This window comes from Diabrotica virgifera, chromosome 6, assembly GCF_917563875.1.
Source record: "Diabrotica virgifera virgifera chromosome 6, PGI_DIABVI_V3a".
Taxonomy (NCBI): domain Eukaryota; kingdom Metazoa; phylum Arthropoda; class Insecta; order Coleoptera; family Chrysomelidae; genus Diabrotica; species Diabrotica virgifera.
In genome coordinates this window covers 252818886-252843833 of record NC_065448.1, presented here as the reverse complement: position 1 = coordinate 252843833, position 24948 = coordinate 252818886, and the positions used below count along the sequence as shown (strand labels likewise).

Sequence of the window (24948 nt, the reverse complement as noted above, 5' to 3'; positions counted from 1 at the left end):
AGGAAAACCAGCCGACTTAATCGATAATAACAATCTCCAGATTGGGTTCCTTCAATAAATATGGGCTATAAACACAATGAAATAAGTTCCCCAAAATCTAAAATGGAGTGGTATCAAAGGAGAATTAAAGGAAAAAATATTCATATTGAAATTATTTATAAGGCACTGGACTGTCTTAAATTCTACAATAATACTAGGTGGGTAAATGATTTTAGACATTTTTCATTAAGAGTAGATTAAGATTAAGTAGATTTTCATTCAGTAGATTTAAGACTTGTTTACACAGGTAGAGTAATGATGCAAGTACTTGATAGAGTAGAGTAACTCTACCTGTAAAAATGCTCAGCACAGTAGAATAGCTGGTAGAGTTTATAGTTGGAGTTAAAGTAGAGTGACTAGCAACCTATGGCAAAGTAACTACTCTATGACCACCACTACTGCCAAAATGTCTACTCGGCTGCACACTCTACCCATGGAACACGCTCAATTATGGCAGAATAGAGTAGGTAGGAGAGTACATGGGGGCGCTGTCATTCTGGCTGGAATTGTGTTTTGTGTAAATAGTGAAAATGAAGTTCACCGAAGATGAAACTTTAAAACTTGTAGAGCTATAATACGGCGAATACCAGTGTTTATGGAATTTAGGTAGTGTATACTACAGAAATAAAAGTTTGCAGCAAGCTGCGGAGGATGAAATCGTCAAAAGAATGGCAAAGGGGGCTTTGGAGTAAACGAGCTTAAGCAAAAAATTAAGAATTTAAGGTGCACTTATAATCAAGAGTGTTTAAAAATACAAAAATCGGTTTCACTATACTAGCATCAGTACTATACTTGTACTCTCCTCATGTGAATGGTATCAAGCCATTTTTGGTAGAGTACTACCGCTACTCTACTCTCCTCAAAACTCTACCCATGTAAACAAGTCTTTAGAAACAGTGGAAAATGAGGTAGCTAGTAGAGTAGTAGTAGAGTAAAATATACTGGTTTAGCAAATTACAATGTTTTAAGGTAATACAGTAGCGATAAACAGGTAGCCAAAACGTGTTCCAAGATTGTCACTGTAATTTTGATTATTTTTTCGAGGCATTTGGCACACGTATTCGTAAAATAATAAAGAATGGCGGTACAGAGCCCAATTTGAAAAATATATTAATATGTGGAAATTACTCTGTAATTATACAATATTTAAAAAACGAGCCTGTACCGCCATTAAGAAGAACAAAAAAATACACTTTCTTCAAATAAACTTTTTTATCCGATGCCTAGATTTTGTGTAATTTTGGAACTACTAATGAAATAAAAAATTTTAGTAGTTCCAAAATAACACAAAATCGGATAAAAAAGTTGTATTTGAAGAAAGTGTATTTTTTTGTTCTTCTTAATGGCGGTACAAGCTCGTTTTTTTATATTATATTTAATTACAGAGTAATTTCCACATAATAATATATTTTTCAAATTGGGCTCTGTACCGCCATTCTTTATTATATTACGAATATGTGTGCCAAATATCTTGAAAAATATTCAAAATTACAGCCGCAATCTTGGAACACATTTTCGCTACCTGTTGATCGATACTGTTTCCTCTTAAGATAGTTTTAATAGTTATTTATGATATAAGTATTAAAAGTACAATTTTAAGACGCGCATGTGAAAGTTAACTTGAAAAAATAATTTTATTAATGTTTTGACTTCCACATCAGATGTCATTGTCAAAATACAAAATATTTATTATTATTAGGTTTGTTCTAGCAAACAGTCAAACTAGTCAAAAACCATCAGCAAACAGTTGGTCAGTAAAAGAACATAATACAGTCACCAGTGCGATCCCCTCTACTCGCGCTGGTCCACTATTCGCTGATGGTTTCAAACTGATGCTAGAACAAACCTATTATTATTATGCATATCATTATCTGTAAATAATATTTCTTCTGATTGTTAATTGTAAAGGATAGAAAAATTACCATTTATTTCATTTTTTTTAGAATCAGCTGAGAGAAGTGGTCTACAAAAAACCAGGAAGGAAACGGAATATGTGGCTACGAAAGGCAAAAGAAAGGTTTACAAAGCAAATGTGACACATTTTTTTGAAATATTTAGGAATATCAGTAAATTGCATTAAAAAAATGTATGAAAAGATTTTGTTCAATAAAAATGTTTATATTTATCAAGGATGTATTATTTGGTATGGCCACATATCGTCAGTGATGTAATAATACATCCTATCTGTTTTTTCATGAGTTTTGTAAGAGAGACTAAAAACTTGTCTTAGGGTCACCTCCTGTTTTCATATGATATTTTTTGACTTGTTTTGTAGTAAATTAAACTATCTATGAACTACAAAACAAGTCAAAACTTGCATATGAACACAGGAGGTGACCTTAAAACATGTTTTTCCATCTCTCATACAAAACTCATGAAAAAACAGATAGGAGGTATTGTCACATCAGCAAGGATGTACAGTGATAAGTGCCCTAATAACCGGCAAAATATGGGCAACATATTTAGTTGTGAGATAAAAAGAAATGAAACTAGTTGAGCTGGGAAATTTAGCGAAATTAACCTTTAAATTTACGTTATATTGATCCCACCTTTACACATATCGGAGGAGTATGTCAACTAAAACTGTCACTGTGACAGTGGTAGTTTCCAAACTCGTCTGATACGTCTGAAGGTGGTACACAATCAATACAATCTAAATGTATAAGTTAATATCGCTAAATTTCCCAGCTCAACTAGTTTCATGTCTTTTTATCTCACTACTTAATACATCTTTTGTGCTATTTTGCCGGTTATTAGAGCGCTCATCACTGTATTTCTGGTATATCCAGGGAATGTCTACAAAATATATTTTGAATGTCCAGAGAACATTCGTGGACATTCATGGAATGTTCCAATAAGACATTCAGGTAATGTTTAAAATGCTGACACAGGATTTTCCTGGGATGTTCAGGGAACATGTTTTCGGGGATATTCCAGGAATTTTTCAATGTCTGTGTACCTTCTATGGACCTATATGGAATATTTTGGTGTTATTACCGCCGCACTCCACTTGCGATTTGTAATCAGGAAGATTGAACACATTGTTTCAAATACAAGTCAATCCATTTGTGACTAAATAATCATGGATTGACTTCTATTTGAAAGAATGTGTTCAATCTTCACAACTACAAATCGCAAGTGGAGTCCGGCGCTTAGGGCTACTTCTTCTTCAGTATTATGTATTATACTACAGAAATCAGGAACTTTCCTTCTAAATATATGTATGCATCTTGGCCATCAAACATATTCTTCCAAACATTTTTTTAAGGGGTTACATAGGGCTTATGGGTAAAAAAGTGACTTTTTTAAAAAATTATATCTCGAAAACTAAAATTTATTTTTATTTATAATTGGAACATGTAAAAGTATAGTACTTAAGGTAGTCTCAAAAAAAGTTTCAGCCAAAAATATTCATTTTTGTAGAGTTTAAGTTTTTTTTTGCGTTGGCAGCATAACTAGTCTCATCTGAAATCAAAAAGTTTCTTGTAGTTTATACCTCTGGCTAGAATATGAATGAAGGAATTAAAAAAAATGAAATTTGAAGATTTTACATAAGTTTAAACACATTTTTGACCCCAATTTTTCTCATTTTTAAAGTAGTTTTTTTTATAAAACAAAAATGACCTCATCTAATAAAAAATCCTTTGTTCATTCACTAGCCAGAGGTATAAACTACAAGAAACTTTGATTTCAGATGAGACTGGACTTGTTATGTTGCTCACTGCAAAAAAGGGCTGTTGTCGAAAAATTGCAGTCAACTCTACAAAAATGAATATTTTTGGCTGAAATTTTTTTGAGAGTACTATACTTTTACATGTTTCAATTATAAATAAAAATAATTTTTAGTTTCCAAGATATAATTTTTTTAAAAAGTCACTTTTTTTACCTGCAAGACAACTTAACAAATTGTTGATTTCAAATTGTAACAATTGTTTTGCAAAGTATGCTGCCCTCTTGTATTTTCTGTGTTATCTGTTATCTTCATCATACAATTACTTCATCTAAAAACTTTCTGCGATATATTCGCAACAACAAAAACAAACAAAAAAAAATAAAACAAAAGTTTAACCACCTTCACACCACAGAATCAAGCAATCAAGTTACACCAGTTACACAAATTTTCAAACACCTCACTCTCACCTGACAGCGTCTCAAGTACGATTGCGCGAATTGGTAAATATAACTCCGCACGACCACGCAACTCGAAACACAAGTACGCAAACACGGTTGCGTGAAACGTGGCTCGCAATCGTGAAATTTACAAGACTTGCTCGACCTGTAGATTCTTGTGTAAAAGTATGACTCCCGTCAGATGATCTTGTATTTATCAACTACTAGCGTCACATATTTCTTTTTGTTCCAATGCCTATCTGCTACCGAATGTTGGCAATCATTCGTATAATTATAATTTAACTTGTTGCTGGTCTGAATAATTCTGTGGTGGATGTTACAAGCCTCGTTTTTAAGGTCGTATCTGGTACAGATATTCTTATTTTGTGACTCAAATATTCTACGTTTTACTATAATACTCCTACCAGAGTCCTCTGATAGGTTTGATATTTTCAATTTTATCATATAGCTAACATAGTTATAATAATTGATTATAAAACAAAGAAGACCAAAATCTTCTGAGTCTAATAATATGAGCAGGGACTATATTTTGCTTGAAGTTAAGTAAGACACAAATAATGAGAAACGTCTTTTACCATTTAATACTACAACTTATAATAAAAGTTTACAAATTCTTAAAATAACAATCTAATGTGGTTTTGGTGTATGTCCATCTACATAAAAATTCCTAGTGGCTTTTGGTAATTCAACTTCTAAACCTTCTAGATCTTTATTTAAGACAATTTGACAACCTAATCTCGAGTTCTCTTTTAAAAAGGGAGCCATATCTAGAAGATCTTCTTCAGTTTCTGTTGCTTCTGGTAAAATATCAAGGTGGTCGCTTTGAACGTAGCAATGGCATGTGGTACATGCTAAAGATGCCTCACAAGCACCTTCCATTGGTATTTGATATCTATGAGCTAAATAGAGTAAGTTATCTCCTACTTTTCCTCTTATAGGTACTTTCTCTCCATCTTTTGTTATAACTGTAATATTGACTCTGTAACAAACAACATAAAAATAAATATTAATTTAGATAAGCATCAATGACATTAAAATACACTCGAAACAAAACCAAATTTTTAATCTTAAGTATTAACTCGTTGACTGCCACATATAAAATACGTAACACTTCTTGAAGGCCTAAGTTATACATACATCAATCAACGGTTATACTGAATTTAAACAATATCATAAAAAATTAGAAATAGTATATTCGAATATTATGGATAAACTGAAATAATAAAAATGATGGATGATGTAGAACAGATAGTAGAACGCTTAATGGGACGTCGGCCACTTTGAAGACAAAGGAAGAAGTGGATAAACGAAGTGAGAACCGATACTAAAGAGATATCGAGGGTGGATAATATAACTGGAGTAGAGCAGCCAGGGACAGAGATACTTGGAGACAGATGCTGAGAGAAGCCAGGGCACGACTTGGGCTGTAGCACCATAGGAGAGAGAGAGAGAGAAAGAAAGAGAGAGAAATAATAAAGATTATAGTGCAAATAACATAAAACAAGTTTATTTATTTTTTCTGTTTATATGTTAAATACTTACACTTCATCTTCAGATTTTGGATCTTGCCATTCGTATTCACCATGAAAATTATCTACAACAAATTGTGTTAGATAACATTAATCTCTTAAACAAAATTTTGCAAATACCTACATAAAGAAGTTCGAAAATGTTTAATATTTACATTAGTAGGTATTCTTCTCGTATTTAGAGTTACTTGCAATAATTTGCATATATACTTTGCATGATTTAACATAACTGTAGAGAATCTCTTTATATATCACAAAAAATACACATATTTTTGTTCAAAGAAGTAAACAAAATTCAACATTTAAAATTTTGAGGTTAGTCAGTTGATTTTTCTATTTTCTTCTTTTTGGTATCTGTAGGTTTAAAAAATTGGAACTACTGCATGAAGTCATCTTTTATTTTCTATTCTAGGCAGAGCCAAAAACTAGTTCGCTAGTATAATTCTTAATCCGTACACAAAATTATTCCCTTTATTTAAAATTATGAAGCTGATTATTCTAATTATCATTCTTCGGCAGTTGGCTGGAGACGTAACCTACTAACCAAAAAAGGTGAAAGAAGAAAGAAATTGAAGCTATGACATTTGACGTTTCTTTTCGCGGTTTTGTTTGTGTCAAGGTCAAGTCAAGTGTCAAATTTGTGTATTTTTATTTTTTATATTTGCGTTTTGATTTTATTCAAGGAAATTAAAAAGATTAATTAAGAAAAACCCATGGGCTCATACGTAATGAGTACCCAGGATCAGGATAGTAGTCAAAATAACATATCTGATGATGATGTGTTTAAAATATTAGTAGCAACGGATATACATTTGGGTTACGCAGAAGAAAACCCGGTAAGAGGACATGATACATTCGATACTTTCGAAGAAATACTTCAGCATGCCGTTAAAAATGAAGTAGATTTTATTCTGTTAGGTGGTGATTTGTTTCACCACGCACAACCTAGTCCATATTGCATCCAAAAATGCTTGGAGCTCATGAAAAAATATTGCTTGGGAGATAGGCCTGTATCCATAGAATTTTTATCGAATCCTTCGCAAAATTTTACCCAACATGCAAATGAGACCGTTAATTATGAAGATCCAAATTTGAATGTTTCTCTTCCTGTATTTTCTATACATGGCAATCATGATGATCCTACAGGTAAATATTTTTTAAAAATCTTTTTTTAATGCTGATTTATGTTAGAAGGGGCCGTGTACGAAACGGCTGTCGAAATCGTATGATATGAAAGACATTAGATTATTAGATCGATGGATTTAAAGAGGTGGCCTATTCCACTGTGACCTTTTCAGATCTATTGTGGTCCTCCTAGATAACATTCTCTAGCTGACCCTTTTTAAAAAGTTTAATAGCTTCGAGACTGAACCTTCCGTGTAGCTATTTGCCTCTAGATTTTCTTCTCATAATGCAAAAAACCACACATTTGCCAGACTGTCACACTGACATATAATGTGCTGTGAATGCGAATAGACTGTTATCATCTGATGTTGATAGAGTATCCATTGCTCAGAAGAGAGCAATAAGAACAATGCTCAAGATAAAAGCTTGAAGGACCTGTAGGGGAGAATTTAAGGAGTTAGGATTATTAACAGTGGCAGGGTTTTATATATGAGTGTTTACTGTTCCTGTTCAAGAATAGGGATAGGTTTACACATTCTGAGCCAAAACACAGCATACCCACTAGGTATGTAGGGCTCAATTTTCCTATACATAGGCTAGTCGCAACAGAGAGAGGACGTACATATTCGTGTATAAAATTTTTTAACAAATTACCTGTTAGAATTAAATTGCAACAGAATTTTAATATATTTAGAACTGAAATAAAAAGCATTTTATTGGATTTAGAACCATATTCTGTGTATGAGTTTTTAAATCACACATTTTAACTTTTAACTCATAGTAGTTGTAATTGTAATTTTGTATGTATATTAGACACTTATTATTCAATTGTGACAATTTGCTATAAGTGTATTGTTTACAATTTTTTTAATAAAAGATATTTTGAATTTGAATCTGACAATCCCATCAGCTTTAAGTGCCTATCAGCTTACAGTGCCTTGTTAGCAGACCTACTATGTCTTTGACTGTTTTCATGTCTTTGCTTATTAGGTCAGCCGTAAATTTTGGTGAATGTTTTGTAATGAACTGTTTCGCCTGCCTTTGTCCTGGTGAATTTCTCCACCATTCCAAAGCTTTGTGAGCTACCCACTTTTTTGAAGCCGTTCCTGTTACTGTCTTTGCAACGCATCAGAAGGGTTTGGGTGCAACGAATGGCATTGATGAGCCTTGTTTGCCCATTTCATCTGCTTTCTTATTGCCCTTGTGACCCTCGTGCCCCGGTACCCAGACTACCATAACCTGGCTACAGTATCCTAGTTTATTTAGGGTACACACTATACTAGCTTAGAATTGAGTGCCTTAAGCACTGCCTGACTATCTGTGAAGATGGCAACTGAACGGAAAGTTTTCTCCTGGCTTTCTATTTCTTCCACACAGTGATGGATTGCTGATATTTCTCCCTGGAAAATTGTGACATCTTTTGATAGACTTACCGGGAAATGTATTCCTGGATTTGTCCCTACTATGCCGGCTCCCACACCTTCCAATGTTTTTGAGCCAATCAGTGTACCAGGTATTGTCCTTTTCATGATCATTTTTCAGTGCTTAACAAATGATAGGAAAAAGGGTAAGTCCGTGATAATACACATTTATGACATTTATTCTAACATGACATTTTAGTTAAATCTGACAGTTATCACATTTTATTTTCAATTTGGAATAAAAACCAATCAAATGTGTTTCTTGCATTTATAAAATGGTATTTTCTTTGATTGTGGTGATAGTCTTATAAATTATACAGATTATATTTGTAATATTATTATCTAATTAAAAAAAAATTATTTTTTTATTATGGCGCCATCTATCGACAACTAGAATAACTAGAATAAATGTTATAAAAATGTCACCGACGAAATGTAATCACTGACGTGCCTTTTTTTCTGTCACATACAATTTAATGAGTTAGAAAGAAATCGAAAAACTGTGACGCACTGAAAGATGATCATGAGAAATACTGTAGTATCAGCTTGTAGGGGTACACCTACTTTCTAGTATTCCCTGAGACAACAACAAAGACACATTGACGGTTTTCCAATACAATCATTACAAAATGTGGTAACTTTCGATATATTACTTCGTGGAATCTCACCCAATTTCTTTTTTTCGTAGCAACCTCAACTATATTTACGGCCCACTCTTGAATTCCTTTCCTTTATTACAAATTTATGATTGGATATTGACTTTCGTTTTGGTAGTTCAGGATTTTGAGTCGTATTTGGTGGTAAAGTCTCATCAGCAGTGTTCAAGTGTTCTGAACATTTATTAGTTTCTCAGGATTCGAAAAAATGAATGCATTTAAACATTTAAATACACTAATAACATTATTAGATAACGCATTATGATTAACACAGATTAACATTGATTCAGAAGCATGTATGTTTCTGAGGTCATACCTTTCTGATAGGTTAAATCAAGTCAAAGTAGGGAACAGTTTATCTAAGCCATTTATGTCGACATCAGGGGTACCACAAGGTAGCAACTTGGGTCCTCTTCTGTTCGCTATATTTATTAATGATTTGCCTCACTGTGTGAAGTTTTCGACAAGCCTGCTATTTGCAGATGATTTTAAGATTTTTCGAGAAATTTCAACTCTACAGGACTCTGAAATGCTGCAATGTGATCTGAACTCAGTAAGTCAATGGTTTGATGACAACAAAATGTTTCTAAACACTTCTAAATGTCATGTTTTTACTATCACTCGAAAAACACAATACGTGGAGAACCAATACAAAATTTCTAACACTGTACTTGGAAGAAAGAACACTTGCAAAGATCTTGGAGTAATGTTTCAGCAAAATTTGAGATTTAGTGAACATTATCGGATCATCATTGGAAAGGCATACAGAACTCTTGGCTTCATAATTCGTAATTCAAAATTTTTTAAAAGAACTGAAACTCTAATATCATTATACTGGTAAGACCTCACTTGGAGTATGCCTCTATTATATGGGCACCACAAGCCGAATTCAATGTTGATCTGATTGAAAAGGTTCAAAAACGATTCTTGAGGTTTCTTTATGTCAGAAAGTTTGGTATCTATCCCTACATGATTTCCTATAATGCTATGCTAACTTGTTTTAAAGTTCAGCGACTGGATAATAGAAGACATTTTCATTCAGCCCTTTTTATATACTATGTTGTAAATCACATTAAATATAAAGATTGCTTTTTTATAAATAATATTAAATTTCATGTTCCAAAAACACATTTAAGAATTAATAACAAACGACTGTTCTCAACTAATAAGACTGATTGTTCACCCATAAATAAGATGTTAGAAGAATGTAACCATATGATAATTAACTGTGATATAAACTTTTTAACTTCTTCTGTGAAACAAATAAAAGTTGCTTCTGAAAAAAATTTCTAGTCTACAAAAGTTGTTGTCGTAAAATTTTATTTAGATGTATTTATTTGTATTTAGATGTATTTATTTGTCTAGATGTATTTGTAGTGTTTTTTTTTACTTGTTTTTACTTGTTCTATTCTGTTTAGGTTTAGTACTTAATATAGGAATGAGTTTTTAGCAGTAGTAAGCACTCTTTTAATGTAATAACAATTATTTCGTGTATTAAAGGAGGTTAAATAAATAAATAAAATAAAAAATTATTACTTATATGTGTTATAATATTTCTTATTACTCTTTATTTTTATTAATTACTATTTCAGGCAAGAAACATATATCAGCTCTAGATATAATATCAACTTCTGGACTTGTTAATTACTTTGGCAGATGGGAAAACTTAGATAAAGTAGACATAACTCCTATTCTACTCCAGAAAGGAAAATCTAAATTAGCTCTGTATGGACTTTCCCATATTAGAGATGAAAGATTAGGAAGATTGTTTATAGACCAAAAAGTAGAAATGTTGTCCCCAAAGGACAAAGACGATTGGTTTCATTTGCTGGTTTGGCATCAGAACCGAGCCACAAGAGGATCAAAGAATTTTATACCTGATGATTGTCTTCCAGATTTTTTAAATCTAGTAATTTGGGGACATGAACACGATTGTAGAATAGAGCCAGAGAGGAAACTTAATGATGTTTTTATATCTCAACCAGGCAGTTCAGTTGCTACTTCTTTAATTGAAGGCGAATCAGTTACTAAAAAAGTAGGAATATTGAAAATTCATGAAACTAACTTTAAAGTAAGTATGTTATTGAACCTGCATTATTTTAATTTTTATTTGTTATTCCATTCACAGCTTTTGCAGCTTTTATGTTCTTTCATTTTCTTTGTCGTTCCACCACTTCCACTGTGCTTATTCTGATTTGTTCATCTACTGCCTTTTAGTTCTACTGTCATTCCGTCACCTTCCATTGTTGAACATAGGCGTCTTTCTCGTATTTCCAACTCTGTCTATCTTATGCCTCTTCCATCCAGTTTTTATTTAGCCTTCTTACATCTGGCATTCTAGCTATTTCGATGTCCTACCCATCTCAGCAGTATTATATATTCAAGAGGGCGGGCGATGAACAAACACCGAAAGATGGTCCGCCTGATATTAGTTCAAAAATGAAGTGTTGTATAACAAAAGATCCGGCAGTGAGCGTTTGCATCAACTGTTATGGAATATTTCACAAAAGTTGTTTAAAAAGACTAAGTAATGTACAAGTAATAAGTGAAAATAAAGTGAAGTGCTGCAATGGCTCGTCTGTACTGAATGTCGAAGTGTTTAAGCTACAAAAAGACTCATTAGAGACCGAAAACAGGTATTTGAAACTTGTTGTTGAAGTCCAAGATAAAAACAATATACTACAAATAAATAATCAGTTATTGTTGGATAAAATTAGGTGTATGGAAAACGAAAAACATAAATCAGATCCCAAAAAAAGTGAAGTGAACGAGAATTCAAATAGGAAATCCCAAAAAAATTATAGAAAAACCATAGACAACAACGATAAAAACGGCAAGACCAGCCTCAGTCTGCAATCCAAACATTCAAACTGCGCAAGACGAAACATCAACCTCGAAAACAACCGCACTTGTACAACCCAACCATTAATAAAGAAAAATGTATTTGAACAACCAAAAGAAAACAAAGAATTGTCAAATGCAGTTCAAGGCCAACAAAATAAACAAGGTGGATGCACAACAATAAACCCGAATTCAAATGGAAATATAGAACATTTGGACGTTGGTGCTGAAAATAATAATGACGCGATTATTCAAACAAATAATGAAGAAAATTGGTCAGATGTTCGTAAAAGACGGAAAAATCGAAAGACAAAAGTCAGTACAGCTCAAACAGATAGGTCAAATGGACTCCTGGCAGGGGTAGCAACTCCTAAAACCGCTTGGTTTTATATTGGCAAAATTCGAAATAAAGATGCAACATCAGAAATGTGGCAGAAATGGCTGGAAGACGATAATAAAGGTTTTACATTCACTGTAGAAAAATTGAATAATGTTGGGAAATATTCATCATTCAAAATTGGTGCACCCTTCTAATTGTACACCAAGATGAGTAATGAAAATTACTGGCCACCCGGGGTAATTTTTCGTAGATTTAACTTTGCTAAAACACCCGAACAGAGATCAGAAAATTTTTTGATGAATCAAACGACGAAGTAGGAGATGACTTCATTAAGTACCTCTGAAATCATATCAAATAAAACTAAATATTTTTTATCAAAACGTTCGAGGACTACGATCAAAAACTCAAATTTTACATGAAAATGTTTTATCAAATAATTTGGATACTATTTGTCTCACGGAAACGTGGCTTAACAACTCTATATATGACCAAGAGCTACTGGATGATAGATACGTTTTATTTCGAAATGATAAAAAATTCGAACTAGCAGGGGCCCAAAGAGGTGGAGGCGTTCTCATTGCTGCAGAGAAGAAATACAGACCAGTCTTGTTGGGTTGTAATAATAACTTGGACTTTCAATGGGTTTTTGTGAAGTTTACTGTTAAAAGTGTGATATTTACAATGGGCTGTGTATATATTAGGTCAGGGTCTAATATCTCAGTTTATGAATCATTCTTAGAAAGCCTGGAGGAAGGTGATAAGTTTCTCTCAGAAAATATGTACATAATTGGTGATTTCAACGTTCATGAAATAAATGGAAGTACTTTTGATTTCTTAAATGCAACACCCAAAGGTAAAATTATTGAATCACTAATCAATGAATATGATTTATACTCAATTAATAATGTTAAAAATCATCTGAATTCTACATTAGATTTAGTTTTAACAAATTTAACTGAAACAAATGTTATCGAGTCAGATACTTCACTTGTGAATATTGATCGTTATCATCCTCCTTTAGAAATTGACATTAGTTTCAAAACGCCAAATCAAACTATTGTAAATGACACAAACTTTGCACCACCACCAACATATAATTTCAAAAAAGGTAACTATTAGTCAAGGAAATGAAGCTGAAAAAATGACAAAACCTCGCAATTTTTTCGTCCAGCAACGATTTGTACAAAAATTTGGGATTAGGCTCATTACACCCTCTAGTTCATTTTCTATATTGAGCCGTTGTACGCTTTTGGTTGTGTAAGGGTGAAAACTACCCCTAGTTGTAAAAAATTATAAAATAACATTTTAAACTTTAATATTGTCAACATTTGGTTCTTATTAGGTAAATAATGAATGTTTTATGCTTTAAGATATACTATCATAATATTTCAACCCTTAAAACCACCCTTGTTGGAGCTATATATAAAAAATTTACTTATCTTAAAAGAATAACTTCGGCTTGCATCGATTTACACAAAAATTTGGGATTAGGATCATCTCGCCCTGTACTTCATATTCTATATCATGCTTAAGGGCGTTGATTATTTTTAGGGGTGTAAACAACCCCTTATTGTCAAAAATTATATAAAAACATTGTATACTTTAATATGGGTAAAATTTGGTTTTGATTGGTTAAATAATGATTGCTTTATACTTTAGGGTATAATATCACAATATTTCAACCCTTAAAAACCACCCTTAATAACTTACAGTTTTTATAAGTAGATATTTTAATAGGTCTATACGGAAAAAAAAGTAGAATGTAAGAATTACAGAAACATTTATTTACACAAAAATACGAATTTACAAATATGTACAAATACAAATAGTTTTAGTCATCTTCCAGTATACGAACCGGTTCTGTGGTTATTATACATACATTGAAAATTATCCATAAGTGGACTATCCGAATTTTTCGAAAAAAAAAATTCGTTTTATAAACATAGGTCCTTCATTTTTGGCGGTGAAAAGATTTTTCTAAAATGACTTTGTAGGATTTTTGAAGAGTAATAAGAATGTGTAAACTAAATTCCGTAAGATCCTTCAGTTTTTAATTAGGGTGGGTTTATGGGGCTCGAATAAGGGGGTGTTTGCTCGTAAATAGAGGTTTTAAACAGCTATATCTCGCTAACTGTTCACTATAATGAAAATCTATGCACAAGGGAATTTTAGTTATTAAAGAAGCTACAATTTGGTAATCTATCATTTTTTTCGTATCTCCAGTATTTTCGGAGATATTTTGAAGTAAAAGGTAAAAAATGGGAAATTCCAAAAAATTAATTTTTCTTTAAACTCCAATTTTTCTAAAATTAGGCCTTTTAAATAGGTCAAACTTCTTGGGTGTATTGATAATACAAATATAAAAGGAATTACAGAAAGGTGAAGACCAATTTTTAATCAGGAGGGTAGTTAGGGGGTTGTTTTCACTGATTTTTTCATAGAGAAAAGCAGGTACCGACCTTTTTTTGATCATAAGTCGCTTACTTTACAGACTAGAAACTTTTTATTATTTTTTTTGTAAGACCTAACTGTATACTTGAAAAAAGATTATTTAAGTTTTCCTCGAAAAATGCTTTTCCGTTATTTTACTTTGAATATTTCAAATTATGCATTTGACGAAAAAAGCTAACTTTTAACATGCCGTATCTCGGTTTTTATTGGTCTTAGCGATATTACAGAAAAATAATTTGGTTTGTGTTACTAAAAGATACAATTTTGATATCTACAGTTTTTTTGATTAAATGCATATTTTTCGAGGTATTCTCAAAAAACCCTCTAAAAAAGTCGATTTTTTCATCGAAAAACTGTTACTTTCAAGCGCGATTAACTCGAAAAATATTAGTTTTACGAAGAAAATGTAAAAAATATTTTTTTCTTATAATCACTTTTTACATCGATTTACATAGTTAAAATGTAATAAAAAATTCCCGCCCCCGAGATGGGGTGGCAACCGCCCCCGAGATGGGGTGGCAACCACCCATAAGGTTTTAGCGTACAGCAGCATAATATAGAAAATGATCCTTGGACTATTCCCTACCTTCTGTGAAAATTTCAAGTAAATCCATGCTGGACGAAAAAATTGCGAGCCAAAATGCTTCATTTCCTCAACTATATATTCAACTGCATTATCTGATATACAACACTAATTGGCAAGAATGTATCAATTCAAATTCAAATAACCCAGAAATATGTGTCAATCAATTTTATAATACTCTTTATCATATACTAGATCAATGTATTCCACATAAGAAGGTAAGCCAATCAAGGAAATATCCTTTTTGGTATTCAAAAGAATTAATTAAAAAAATAAAAAAAAAATCAAATTAAAAAATAAATTTTTTAAGAAAACAAAAAAAAGATAACATATTTACAAAAGTTTTATGAAGTTAGGAAAGATGTTAAAAAACTTATTAAAAAATGTTATAGAGAATATATTCAAAATATTGAAGGTAATATAAATAATAGTCCTAAAGAGTTTTGGCAATACCTAAAAGGGAACAGATCAAATTCAACACTTGCATATAAATATAAACATGAAGATGAATGTTACGAATCTGAAAGTGATATAGCAAATGCGTTTGCACATTATTTTGAATCTATACATTCTAACACTAATTTAATAATAACAGACTCCTACAAGGAATATGGACTTGAACAATTATGTGTTGATTGTATAACTCTAGAAGAAATCAATATTGCAATTAAGTCTTTAAAAAGTAGTGCAGCTATAGGTGTGGATGGGATTCCTTCTTACCTGTTTAAGGCATATTATTATTCAGAAGTTCTGTTACATCCCCTACAAATGATATTTAATAAATGTTTAGAGACAAGCACGTTTCCGGATGCGCTTAAGGCAGGTAGAATAACTCCTATCCACAAATCTGGAAATACGAGTTTAATATCAAATCATCGTCCTATAACAGTATTGCCTTCTCTTTCAAAATTCTTGGAAAAAATTATGTACAATAGACTGTATACTCATGTTTCAAAAACTTTAATGGAAGAACAACATGGTTTCATAAACAAAAAATCAACTAGAACAAATCTGTGCATTTTCAGTCACTATATTGCTTCGTCCATAAATAATTCTCAAGTTGATGTTATCTTTACTGATTTAGCAAAATTCTTTGATAGAGTAAATCATTCAGTACTATTAAAAAAACTGAGGTCATATGCACTTTCTGACAAGCTTATAAAATTTTTTGAATCTTACCTTACCAACCGTACTAATGTAGTCAAATTTGGGCACTGCTACTCAGACAGTTTTATAACCAGGTCAGGTGTACCGCAAGGTTCCATCCTTGGGCCTTTACTTTTTGTTATGTTCATAAATGACATCACCGATTATATAAAATTTGCCAAGTTTCTTCTATTTGCAGACGATTTAAAATTATTTCTTACAATAAAGAACGAACATGACTATTAATTTACAACAAGATATTCGAGGTATATACACATTCTGTAAAAATAATGATTTGAACTTAAATGAGTCAAAATGTAAACTATTGACTTTTTCTAGAAAGCGAGAAATCATAAGAACAGATTATTTTATTAACGAAGTAAAACTTGAAAGGTTAACAAAAATCAGAGATCTAGGGGTGTTATTCACTAGCAACTTCTCCTTTAATGAGCACATTCTCAAACTAACTAATGATTGCTATAGACAGTTAGGCTTTATCCTAAGATCCAGTAAAGAATTTTATTGTGACACTACAATTAAGCTTTTTAATGCATATGTGAGGTCAAAACTCGAATATTGTTGTACCATGTGGAGTCCCTCCACCATATCACATGGTGATATGATAGAGAGGATTCAGAAGAAGTTTTTGGGGTCTTTATATCTGAGGAAATTTGGGATTTGTCCTTTTAAGGTTTCCTATAACTTGCAGAGAATGCTTTTTGACACTGTGTTATTGAGCGAAAGATGTAGAAATGCCCAAATCATTTTCATATTTAATATAGTTTATCAAATCATAGATTCTCCTACGATTCTTTCATTTATAAATTTTAATGTACCAGACCAAAGACTTAGATGTAGACACACTTTATTTAAAATAACTCCAGAATATGCGAACTCCCCCATGGCAGGCTGCTTAATGGCAATGAACGATTTTATCATGAGTGAAGACCTTGACCTATATAATATGAAAAAGAGTACTATGCTACATAAACTGTGATACCCTTATTTATTGTTTTAACGTGTATTTGTTTTGTTGTATTGTATAAATTATTGTATGTTCTTATTGCGTTGTATTGACCAACTGTGCATTTATAATTGGCATCATTGCTGTAAATGTGCAGTATAAATAAATAAATAAATAAAAATCTCCATGTTAGTCTGATTCGATCATTCTTTCGATGATGTCCGTCATCTTGGTGCTTGTCTTGATGGCCTGTTGTTATTCTTGACATACATTGCTCCATTCTTCTGTGTGAATCTCAGTTTGGCAGCCGATGCTTCTGTTAATGAAAGTGTTTCTGCTCCATATGTTAACACTGGGAGAACACATTGATCAAATAATTTTCTCATCAGGCATGTGAACTAGGGTGAGTCGTTTTTGTACTTTTTTTTAAATTTCAAGACGCCTGTAGTTTAAAAAGTTGCTATTGATAAAATTATCGTGTACAAATTTTTTAAAAATTTTTTCGTCACTGTTTGAGCCCCCCGCCAGCCCCCTCAAAAACCAAAAAAAATTAAATCAACAAATAAATTTCCCTGTACTATGAAATAATGCAATATGGTTCTCTTATTACCTAAAAAAATATTTTTAATTTTTAGATATATTTAGGCCCCCCGCCAGCCCTTAAAGCTTGTTACGCAAGCGGAGCTATATATATTATATATCATATCGCTCTCTATAGTAATGAGTGACCCTGCATACATGGTACTAATACTTCCGTGTCTGTGTGTTTTTTTTTATTTTTCTTTTTTGGCTTGGACTATGGTCATTCAGCCAGTCTCAATCAAAAGTAAATGTATTAAAGATATTGCCAATTAGTGAAACTTGGTTATTATAATATTATTACAATTTTTTACTTCTTATTTACCTACTCATTACAGCTAATGTTCATACTATGTTAATAAATATAAATATATTATATTACTTAATGTTTATCAAGAACACATAGTGTATACATTTTACAAATAAAAATATTAATCTTAATATTAAAATAAATGCATTCTTTTTTGTATTTTATTTTAGTTTTTTTTTTGTTTTTTGTTTTGTTTTTTTTTGTCACTACGATAGGATGTCAACCCGGTGTGTGTTACTATAGTGAGCGATATGATATAATATATGTATACCTATTATACTATTTATAGCTCCCTGTGCGTGACAAGCTTTAGGCTAAAAACAATGAAGTAATTTATGTTACACTTAGGAGCAGCTCTTCGCTTATTTTGTGGATTAAAATATACAAAATAACCTAGAACTCACCTCGGAGAGGTAGCTGCAATTGAGTTCCATCCCTGCCCACCCATCCACCCAACCATCTGAGCAATTTTTAATTTCCTACTTCATAGTCTGATTTCACCAGCCTGTGTATGGCAGGGTAACTTCCATAAATCTCCTTTTGGATAGTTACCAGGTTAGCTAATAAATTCTTGAATGTCTTCATCAGCCAGATTTTTCTTCATTATCGGCTCCGATTATCTACACTCTTGCCAATTTATTCAATCAATCTAGGATTCCGCTTCAAAATTATTGAACTTGGGAATTTCCAATTTTCTCGTAGTGTTATTTAAATTTATAAGATTTTATTTAAAATATAAAGGAAAAGATTCCTCTCATTGGCTGTATACCATAATAAAAACTTACTAATGAAGTAAAAACCTCACATGTAGGTAGGTGGTATATAATTTATTAAAATTTTTTTTCTAAAATGATCCAAGATGGATAAAATCACAAACGTTTTCGGACCAATCAGTCCATCATCAGGTGGTAGAAACCTAAAATAAGCAAACCACTGTATTAAAAAAGCCAAGATGAAATTTGACTGTCTGAAAGTTAGGAAAATTACAACATGTGGTTACTTACTTCAGATCCAAAGTAGTTGGAACTAGCTACATATTTAGGTCAAAAGACCTTAATGTAATAATAATTATGCCATTTAGGCTACAAAAATGTCGACAATAAGTCGATGTCACAAGAAATTAAATTGCAACGGTATTACAAAGTGGTCTTCATCTTGGCCTCAAACTGACAGACTAAAATATGACATTGAAAGGATATTGACAAGACCTTCTAGGGAATTTTATGTGTATGTAGTTATATTGTATTTTAGAAATGCAAAAAATATAAAAAATATTTTTACTTAACTGAATGAATTTAATTAGATATTAAATAAATGAGTAAGAATAAACAATTTAAATTAATAATCACATGAAATTATTTATGAAAATTTCATGGCGGTGAAAGCGAAAATTTTGCCAACAGGTAATGACGTCACTTGGTAAAAAGAAGAACAAAAAGAAAGAAAAATATCCTGAAGAAAAATAAAAAGAAAATTATTAGATAATAATTATAATCTAATTATAATCTATAATTATTATCTAATAATTTTCTTTTTATTTTTCTTCAGGATATTTTTCTTTCTTTTTGTTCTTCTTTTTACCAAGTGACGTCATTACCTGTTGGCAAAATTTTCGCTTTCACCGCCATGAAATTTTCATAAATAATTTCATGTGATTATTAATTTAAATTGTTTATTCTTACTCATTTATTTAATATCTAATTAAATTCATTCAGTTAAGTAAAAATATTTTTTATATTTTTTGCATTTCTAAAATACAATATAACTACATACACATAAAATTCCCTAGAAGGTCTTGTCAATATCCTTTCAATATCATATTTTAGTCTGTCAGTTTGAGGCCAAGATGAAGACCACTTTGTAATACCGTTGCAATTTAATTTCTTGTGACATCGACTTATTGTCGACATTTTTGTAGCCTAAATGGCATAATTATTATTACATTAAGGTCTTTTGACCTAAATATGTAGCTAGTTCCAACTACTTTGGATCTGAAGTAAGTAACCACATGTTGTAATTTTCCTAACTTTCAGACAGTCAAATTTCATCTTGGCTTTTTTAATACAGTGGTTTGCTTATTTTAGGTTTCTACCACCTGATGATGGACTGATTGGTCCGAAAACGTTTGTGATTTTATCCATCTTGGATCATTTTTAGAAAAAAATTTTTAATAAATTATATACCACCTACCTACATGTGAGGTTTTTACTTCATTAGTAAGATTTTATTTCGCTTTCGATCTGCACTTTAATATCCTTTTGTATCCTAATTTTCTTATATGATTATGTGAGTCAAAGATCATCATTAGTAAAATATTTTCAGGATGGCCATAAAAGCCTTTTCGTTGGATCTCAGGGTCAACTACAGCTTTTAGTTCGTCACTTAAATATCTGGAATATTCCATTAGCTTCCAAAGGTGAAGAGTTCCAAATGTACACACTAGTACAGTTTTTATTAGAAACCAGACCTTAGCATATACTCGTAGAATATACTCTGTTAAAATTTTCAAACTAGCCGGCGGATTCTTTACTGCAATGTAAGGCCTCAAGGTACGATTCGCCGTAATTAGCCATCTCGCATGAGATAACTTGCCAGGAGGGTTATTTGCTAAATTATTTGGACAGTTTTCGGTAGATATGGCAGTGCACATCTGGTATAAATGTTTTTGATTGCTGCTTAGTTCTTTTAGATTTACTTCTGGCCACTCAACTTTCAATTTTTCGTAGCACACCACAGCATAGGTAATCGCTCATAAGTTTCAATAAGTTTGCCGATAACACCAGAATGAAAGAGGTCCTGTGGTATTTCCGTCCAAATATCTAACCAAATGTCGCAGTGGCAATTCGTTTGTATGTAGCTAACATATTGGTCATTGCATGGGTCGTTTATGACGCACTCGCAATTCCATCGAATTTATTACACCACCGGTGGGGCCCAGTGCTAACGACAGTACATCGCAGCCAACAGCAGTCAACTCGCTAATTGACACCTAATTTTCTTAATTAATAGTTAAAATCATTGAATCTGTGGTCTTTGCAGTACCATCTTGAGGTGTTACGTGCCCTATATAGTCGCTACCAGGTTCCTTCAATAAAACTTTATGTTCTTCGACAGTGGTTTTTCTAGATGACGATTCTCCCTGTTTTTTAATGTGAATGGTTTGATCTTTGCGACCATCAAAATAGAGAGCTTGAAGACTAGCATCATCCTTTATGTTTTTTTTTGTAAATCAATAAATTTTGTAAATCATTTTCATCAATTTTGTAAATTTTTGTAAATCAAGTCGTTGCCTTTTTCTTTGTCGACCTAATTTAGATCGTCATTTATTACATAGACTTGTCATTTTTGGATATCAATCCAATATCTTCAAGAACTGCACTAGCGACCATTGCTCCTTTTCTACTCGATAACCCAGTTCGGTCTATTGCAGTCAAATGTAGGCAGTGTGGGCGCAGAGTGCTTAGGGGTATTAGGGATCGTTCTGGACCTGGACAAACTTATCTGGCGGTGGGGTTTAAGGTTGTTTAAATTAAATAAGTATGTTTTTAGTGCCTTTGAAGCTATTTTTAGTCGTTTGAAGCATCAGGCTTCATTGATGTAAGAATTAAATTTTTATTCTTTTAGGGGTCGGCCGGGGGGGGGGGGCTAAATATTAAAATAAACAAAAATAAAAATATCAATATTCATTCTAGACCATTTGGCAACTTTCTTCACTACAGGCATAAAAAAACTAGAGAACCGACCCACCCTAATGTGAACAGCTCACTTTTGTAAATAACTATGCGTACCTCACTTTTGTGAGTAAATATGCGTACCTCTGGTAAAATAAATATGCTTACCAATTTTGGTTTTTCTAACTAAGACACCATCTTCAAAGAACTCTAGTTCTTTTTGTCGTTAGAGTTTCTGCACACCCTGTATATTGGACTCTGTATATAACTGTTTTGGAATCCTGCCTGTTTCTTATTAATATTTAACTCTTATACTCGCTTGTTTTTAGATGGAACCAGTGGAACTACAAACGGTTAGGCCTTTTAAATATGCAGAAATGAATCTAAGTAATGAAGAGCTATTGGTTATTGACAAAAAATCATTGAGTGAACAAGCTATGCAAGTTGTAGGTGCCAAAGTAGACGAAATGATACAAGAAGCTAAGAACTTAAAGCATACTAAAAAAGTTAGCGAAAAGCCGTTGATCAGATTAATTGTCAAATACAAAGATGAGGATGTTGTCTTCAATTCTATCAGATTTGGACAGATGTATGCAGATAGAGTAGCAAATTCAGATAATATGATCAAATTCCAGTTAATTAAAGAATGTTCTACACGAAGGAGACTCAATCAAAATCAAGGAGCCGATGAGATTTTGGAAGGGCCAGTATTAGTCGATCGAGTTGAAGATATGGTTTCGGACTATTTTACGGAACATAAAGTTCTAGGTTTATTTCCGTTAAATATATTAAATGAAGGTGTAAAGAGATTTATAGACTCGAATGATACTAACGCAATAGCCGACTTAAAAGACAATGTTATTAAAGAGATGATGACAAAACTCGAACTGGATCTTCCTGAAGTTGAAGACACTCTGGCTGCCATCGCAGCGATAAGGGATAGTATGGAAGCAGACTCTCTTGCTTTTGTAAATAGAGTTTTGGGTGACCCAAAAAGAAAGAAGAAGAAGAAGGCTAGTGAGGATAATGATGATGAGGATGATGGCTCTATCGAAGATGATAACAGTGATAACGAAGTCGCCACAAATAAAAAACAGACTACAAAAGCAAGAGGTGGTCCGAGAGGGCGACGAGGTAGAGGAGCAGGGCCGTCTCGAGATAATGACACCCAGATAACTGAAGACGACAGTAATAATGACAATTTCAGTAACAGTGATAACGAAGTCGCCACAAATAAAAAACAGCCCACAAAAAAACAGCCTACGAAAGCAAGAGGTGGTGCTCCGAGAGGACGAAGAGGTAGAGGAGCAGGATCGTCTGGAGATAATGACGCCCAGGTAACTGGAGACAACAGTAATAGTAATAAATATGGTTTATTTGGAGGCGGCGGGAGAGGACGCAAAGGCAAAAGGTAAAGGAGCTACTTTTAGGGGGGCACGGAGAGGAGCTAATAAAAATTAATACATTAATAATTATTTATAAGACCCTTTGTTACTGTTACGTTTCTGTTAGAGTCACTTTTTGTACAGTTACATTTCTGTTATTGTTTAAGAGCTACTTCTGAGCTAAGAAAAACTAATATGTTCATGGTTTTTAAGACCTTTGGTTACTGTTACGTTTTTGTTAGATTCACGTTTTTTAGAATTACGTTTAATATTTTGTTTTTGAGAAGATTTTGTTTTACTGTTTAAGATTTTGTTATAACAGTCAGTAAATCTTTTAATACAAAAGTATTCTCTAGTTTAATAAACCTTATATTTAAGTAAAATGCTTGTTATTAATATTATTGTGATTAGGGCAACTTTAGGAGAATTCAAAAAATCAAATAGCTTTTTAAACCCATTTATTTGTCACAAAATGGGGTGTACAATTAAGGCATTTACATATATGAAATTATGTAAGAAATTATGAGGAAGATAACATAGAAATAGCATGGAAAAAACTAGAAGATAATCTGAACTTGGCAGTATGTGAAGCATTGGGAACCAGAAAAGTTAACATACCATTTAGTCCAGAAAGCCACTGCGCATCCGCTAGGAAAAATATTCTAATTTGGATTTTTTGCACAATCTTACTCAAAAAGGACTCCTTTTAACAAATTTGCATGTTGCCAGGACCAAAAGGTGCTCAAAAGTTTTTTAAACGTTTTTTTTTTTGTTTTTTTCCTAAAATTATTTTTTTTTGCATGGAAAAAAAGTTTTTTAGGTTTTTTGGATCATTCCAAACAGGAAAGCTCTTTAGTGACTTTTCTCTAAATATGATAGTTTTTGACATATAAGCGATTAAAAATTGAAAAATTGCGAAATCGGCCATTTTTAACCCTCAAAAACTAGGTGAAAAACTGAAAATTTGAATGTTGCCAAGGTAGGTAGATATTCTTTAAACATCGATTGATGAAATCCCGAAGAGTTTTTTGCAATACAATATCGAAAACCCCTTTGTTTTTTATTTGCTAATCAAGCGTGCGCTACACTATTTTCCACCGACAGTATGGTGCAAATGAAAGGAATAAATTCGTTATTTCGTAAACCGGCGACTTTAATGAAAAATCCCGAAACAGGTCGATTTTTATTTTTAAGTTATGATATTGTGGCATATATGGTATACTAGTGACGTCATCCATCTGGACGTGATGACGTAATCGATGATTTTTTAAATGAGAATAGGGGTCGTGTGCTATCTCATTTAAAAGGTTCTTCAATTCTCTATTCAGTAATATAAACACTTACATAATTATTTATACAGGGTGTCCAAAAATTTTTTATTAAATTAAATTATTTGACAAAAAAAGAAGTAGAAGGACACACTGTATAAATAATTATGTAAATGTTTACATTATTGAATAGAGAATTGAAGAACCTTTCAAATGAGCTACCACACGATCCCTATTTTCATTTAAAAAAATCATCGATTACGTCATCACGCCCAGACGGATGACGTCACTAGTATACCATATATGCCACAATATCATAACTTAAAAATAAAAATCGACCTGTTTCGGGATTTTTCAATAAAGTCGCCGGTTTACGAAATAACGAATTTATTCTTTTCATTTGCACCATACTGTCGGTGGAAAATAGTGTCGCGCACGCTTGATTAGCAATTAAAAAACAAAGGAGTTTTGAACATTGTATTGCAAAAAACTCTTCGGGATTTCATCAA

General features: G+C 32.3%; 2 protein-coding genes across 2 annotated transcripts; one reads left to right on the top strand and one right to left on the bottom strand.

Annotated features, from left to right (window-relative positions):
- Positions 1–4725: 4725 nt before the first annotated feature.
- On the bottom strand, positions 4726–6215 carry LOC114338173 (adrenodoxin-like protein 1, mitochondrial). The gene is made up of 3 exons (XM_028288758.1): positions 5824–6215; positions 5713–5764; positions 4726–5149 (listed from the first exon to the last, which is right to left on the bottom strand). The coding sequence occupies exons 1-3, from the start codon at positions 5924–5926 to the stop codon at positions 4798–4800; spliced, it is 507 nt and encodes a 168-aa protein (XP_028144559.1). The 5' UTR covers positions 5927–6215; the 3' UTR covers positions 4726–4797.
- A 90-nt stretch (positions 6216–6305) lies between these two features.
- LOC114338165 (double-strand break repair protein MRE11) lies at positions 6306–23554 on the top strand. The gene is made up of 3 exons (XM_028288747.2): positions 6306–6845; positions 10494–10972; positions 22116–23554. The coding sequence occupies exons 1-3, from the start codon at positions 6413–6415 to the stop codon at positions 23199–23201; spliced, it is 1998 nt and encodes a 665-aa protein (XP_028144548.1). The 5' UTR covers positions 6306–6412; the 3' UTR covers positions 23202–23554.
- The last annotated feature ends 1394 nt before the right edge of the window (positions 23555–24948 follow it).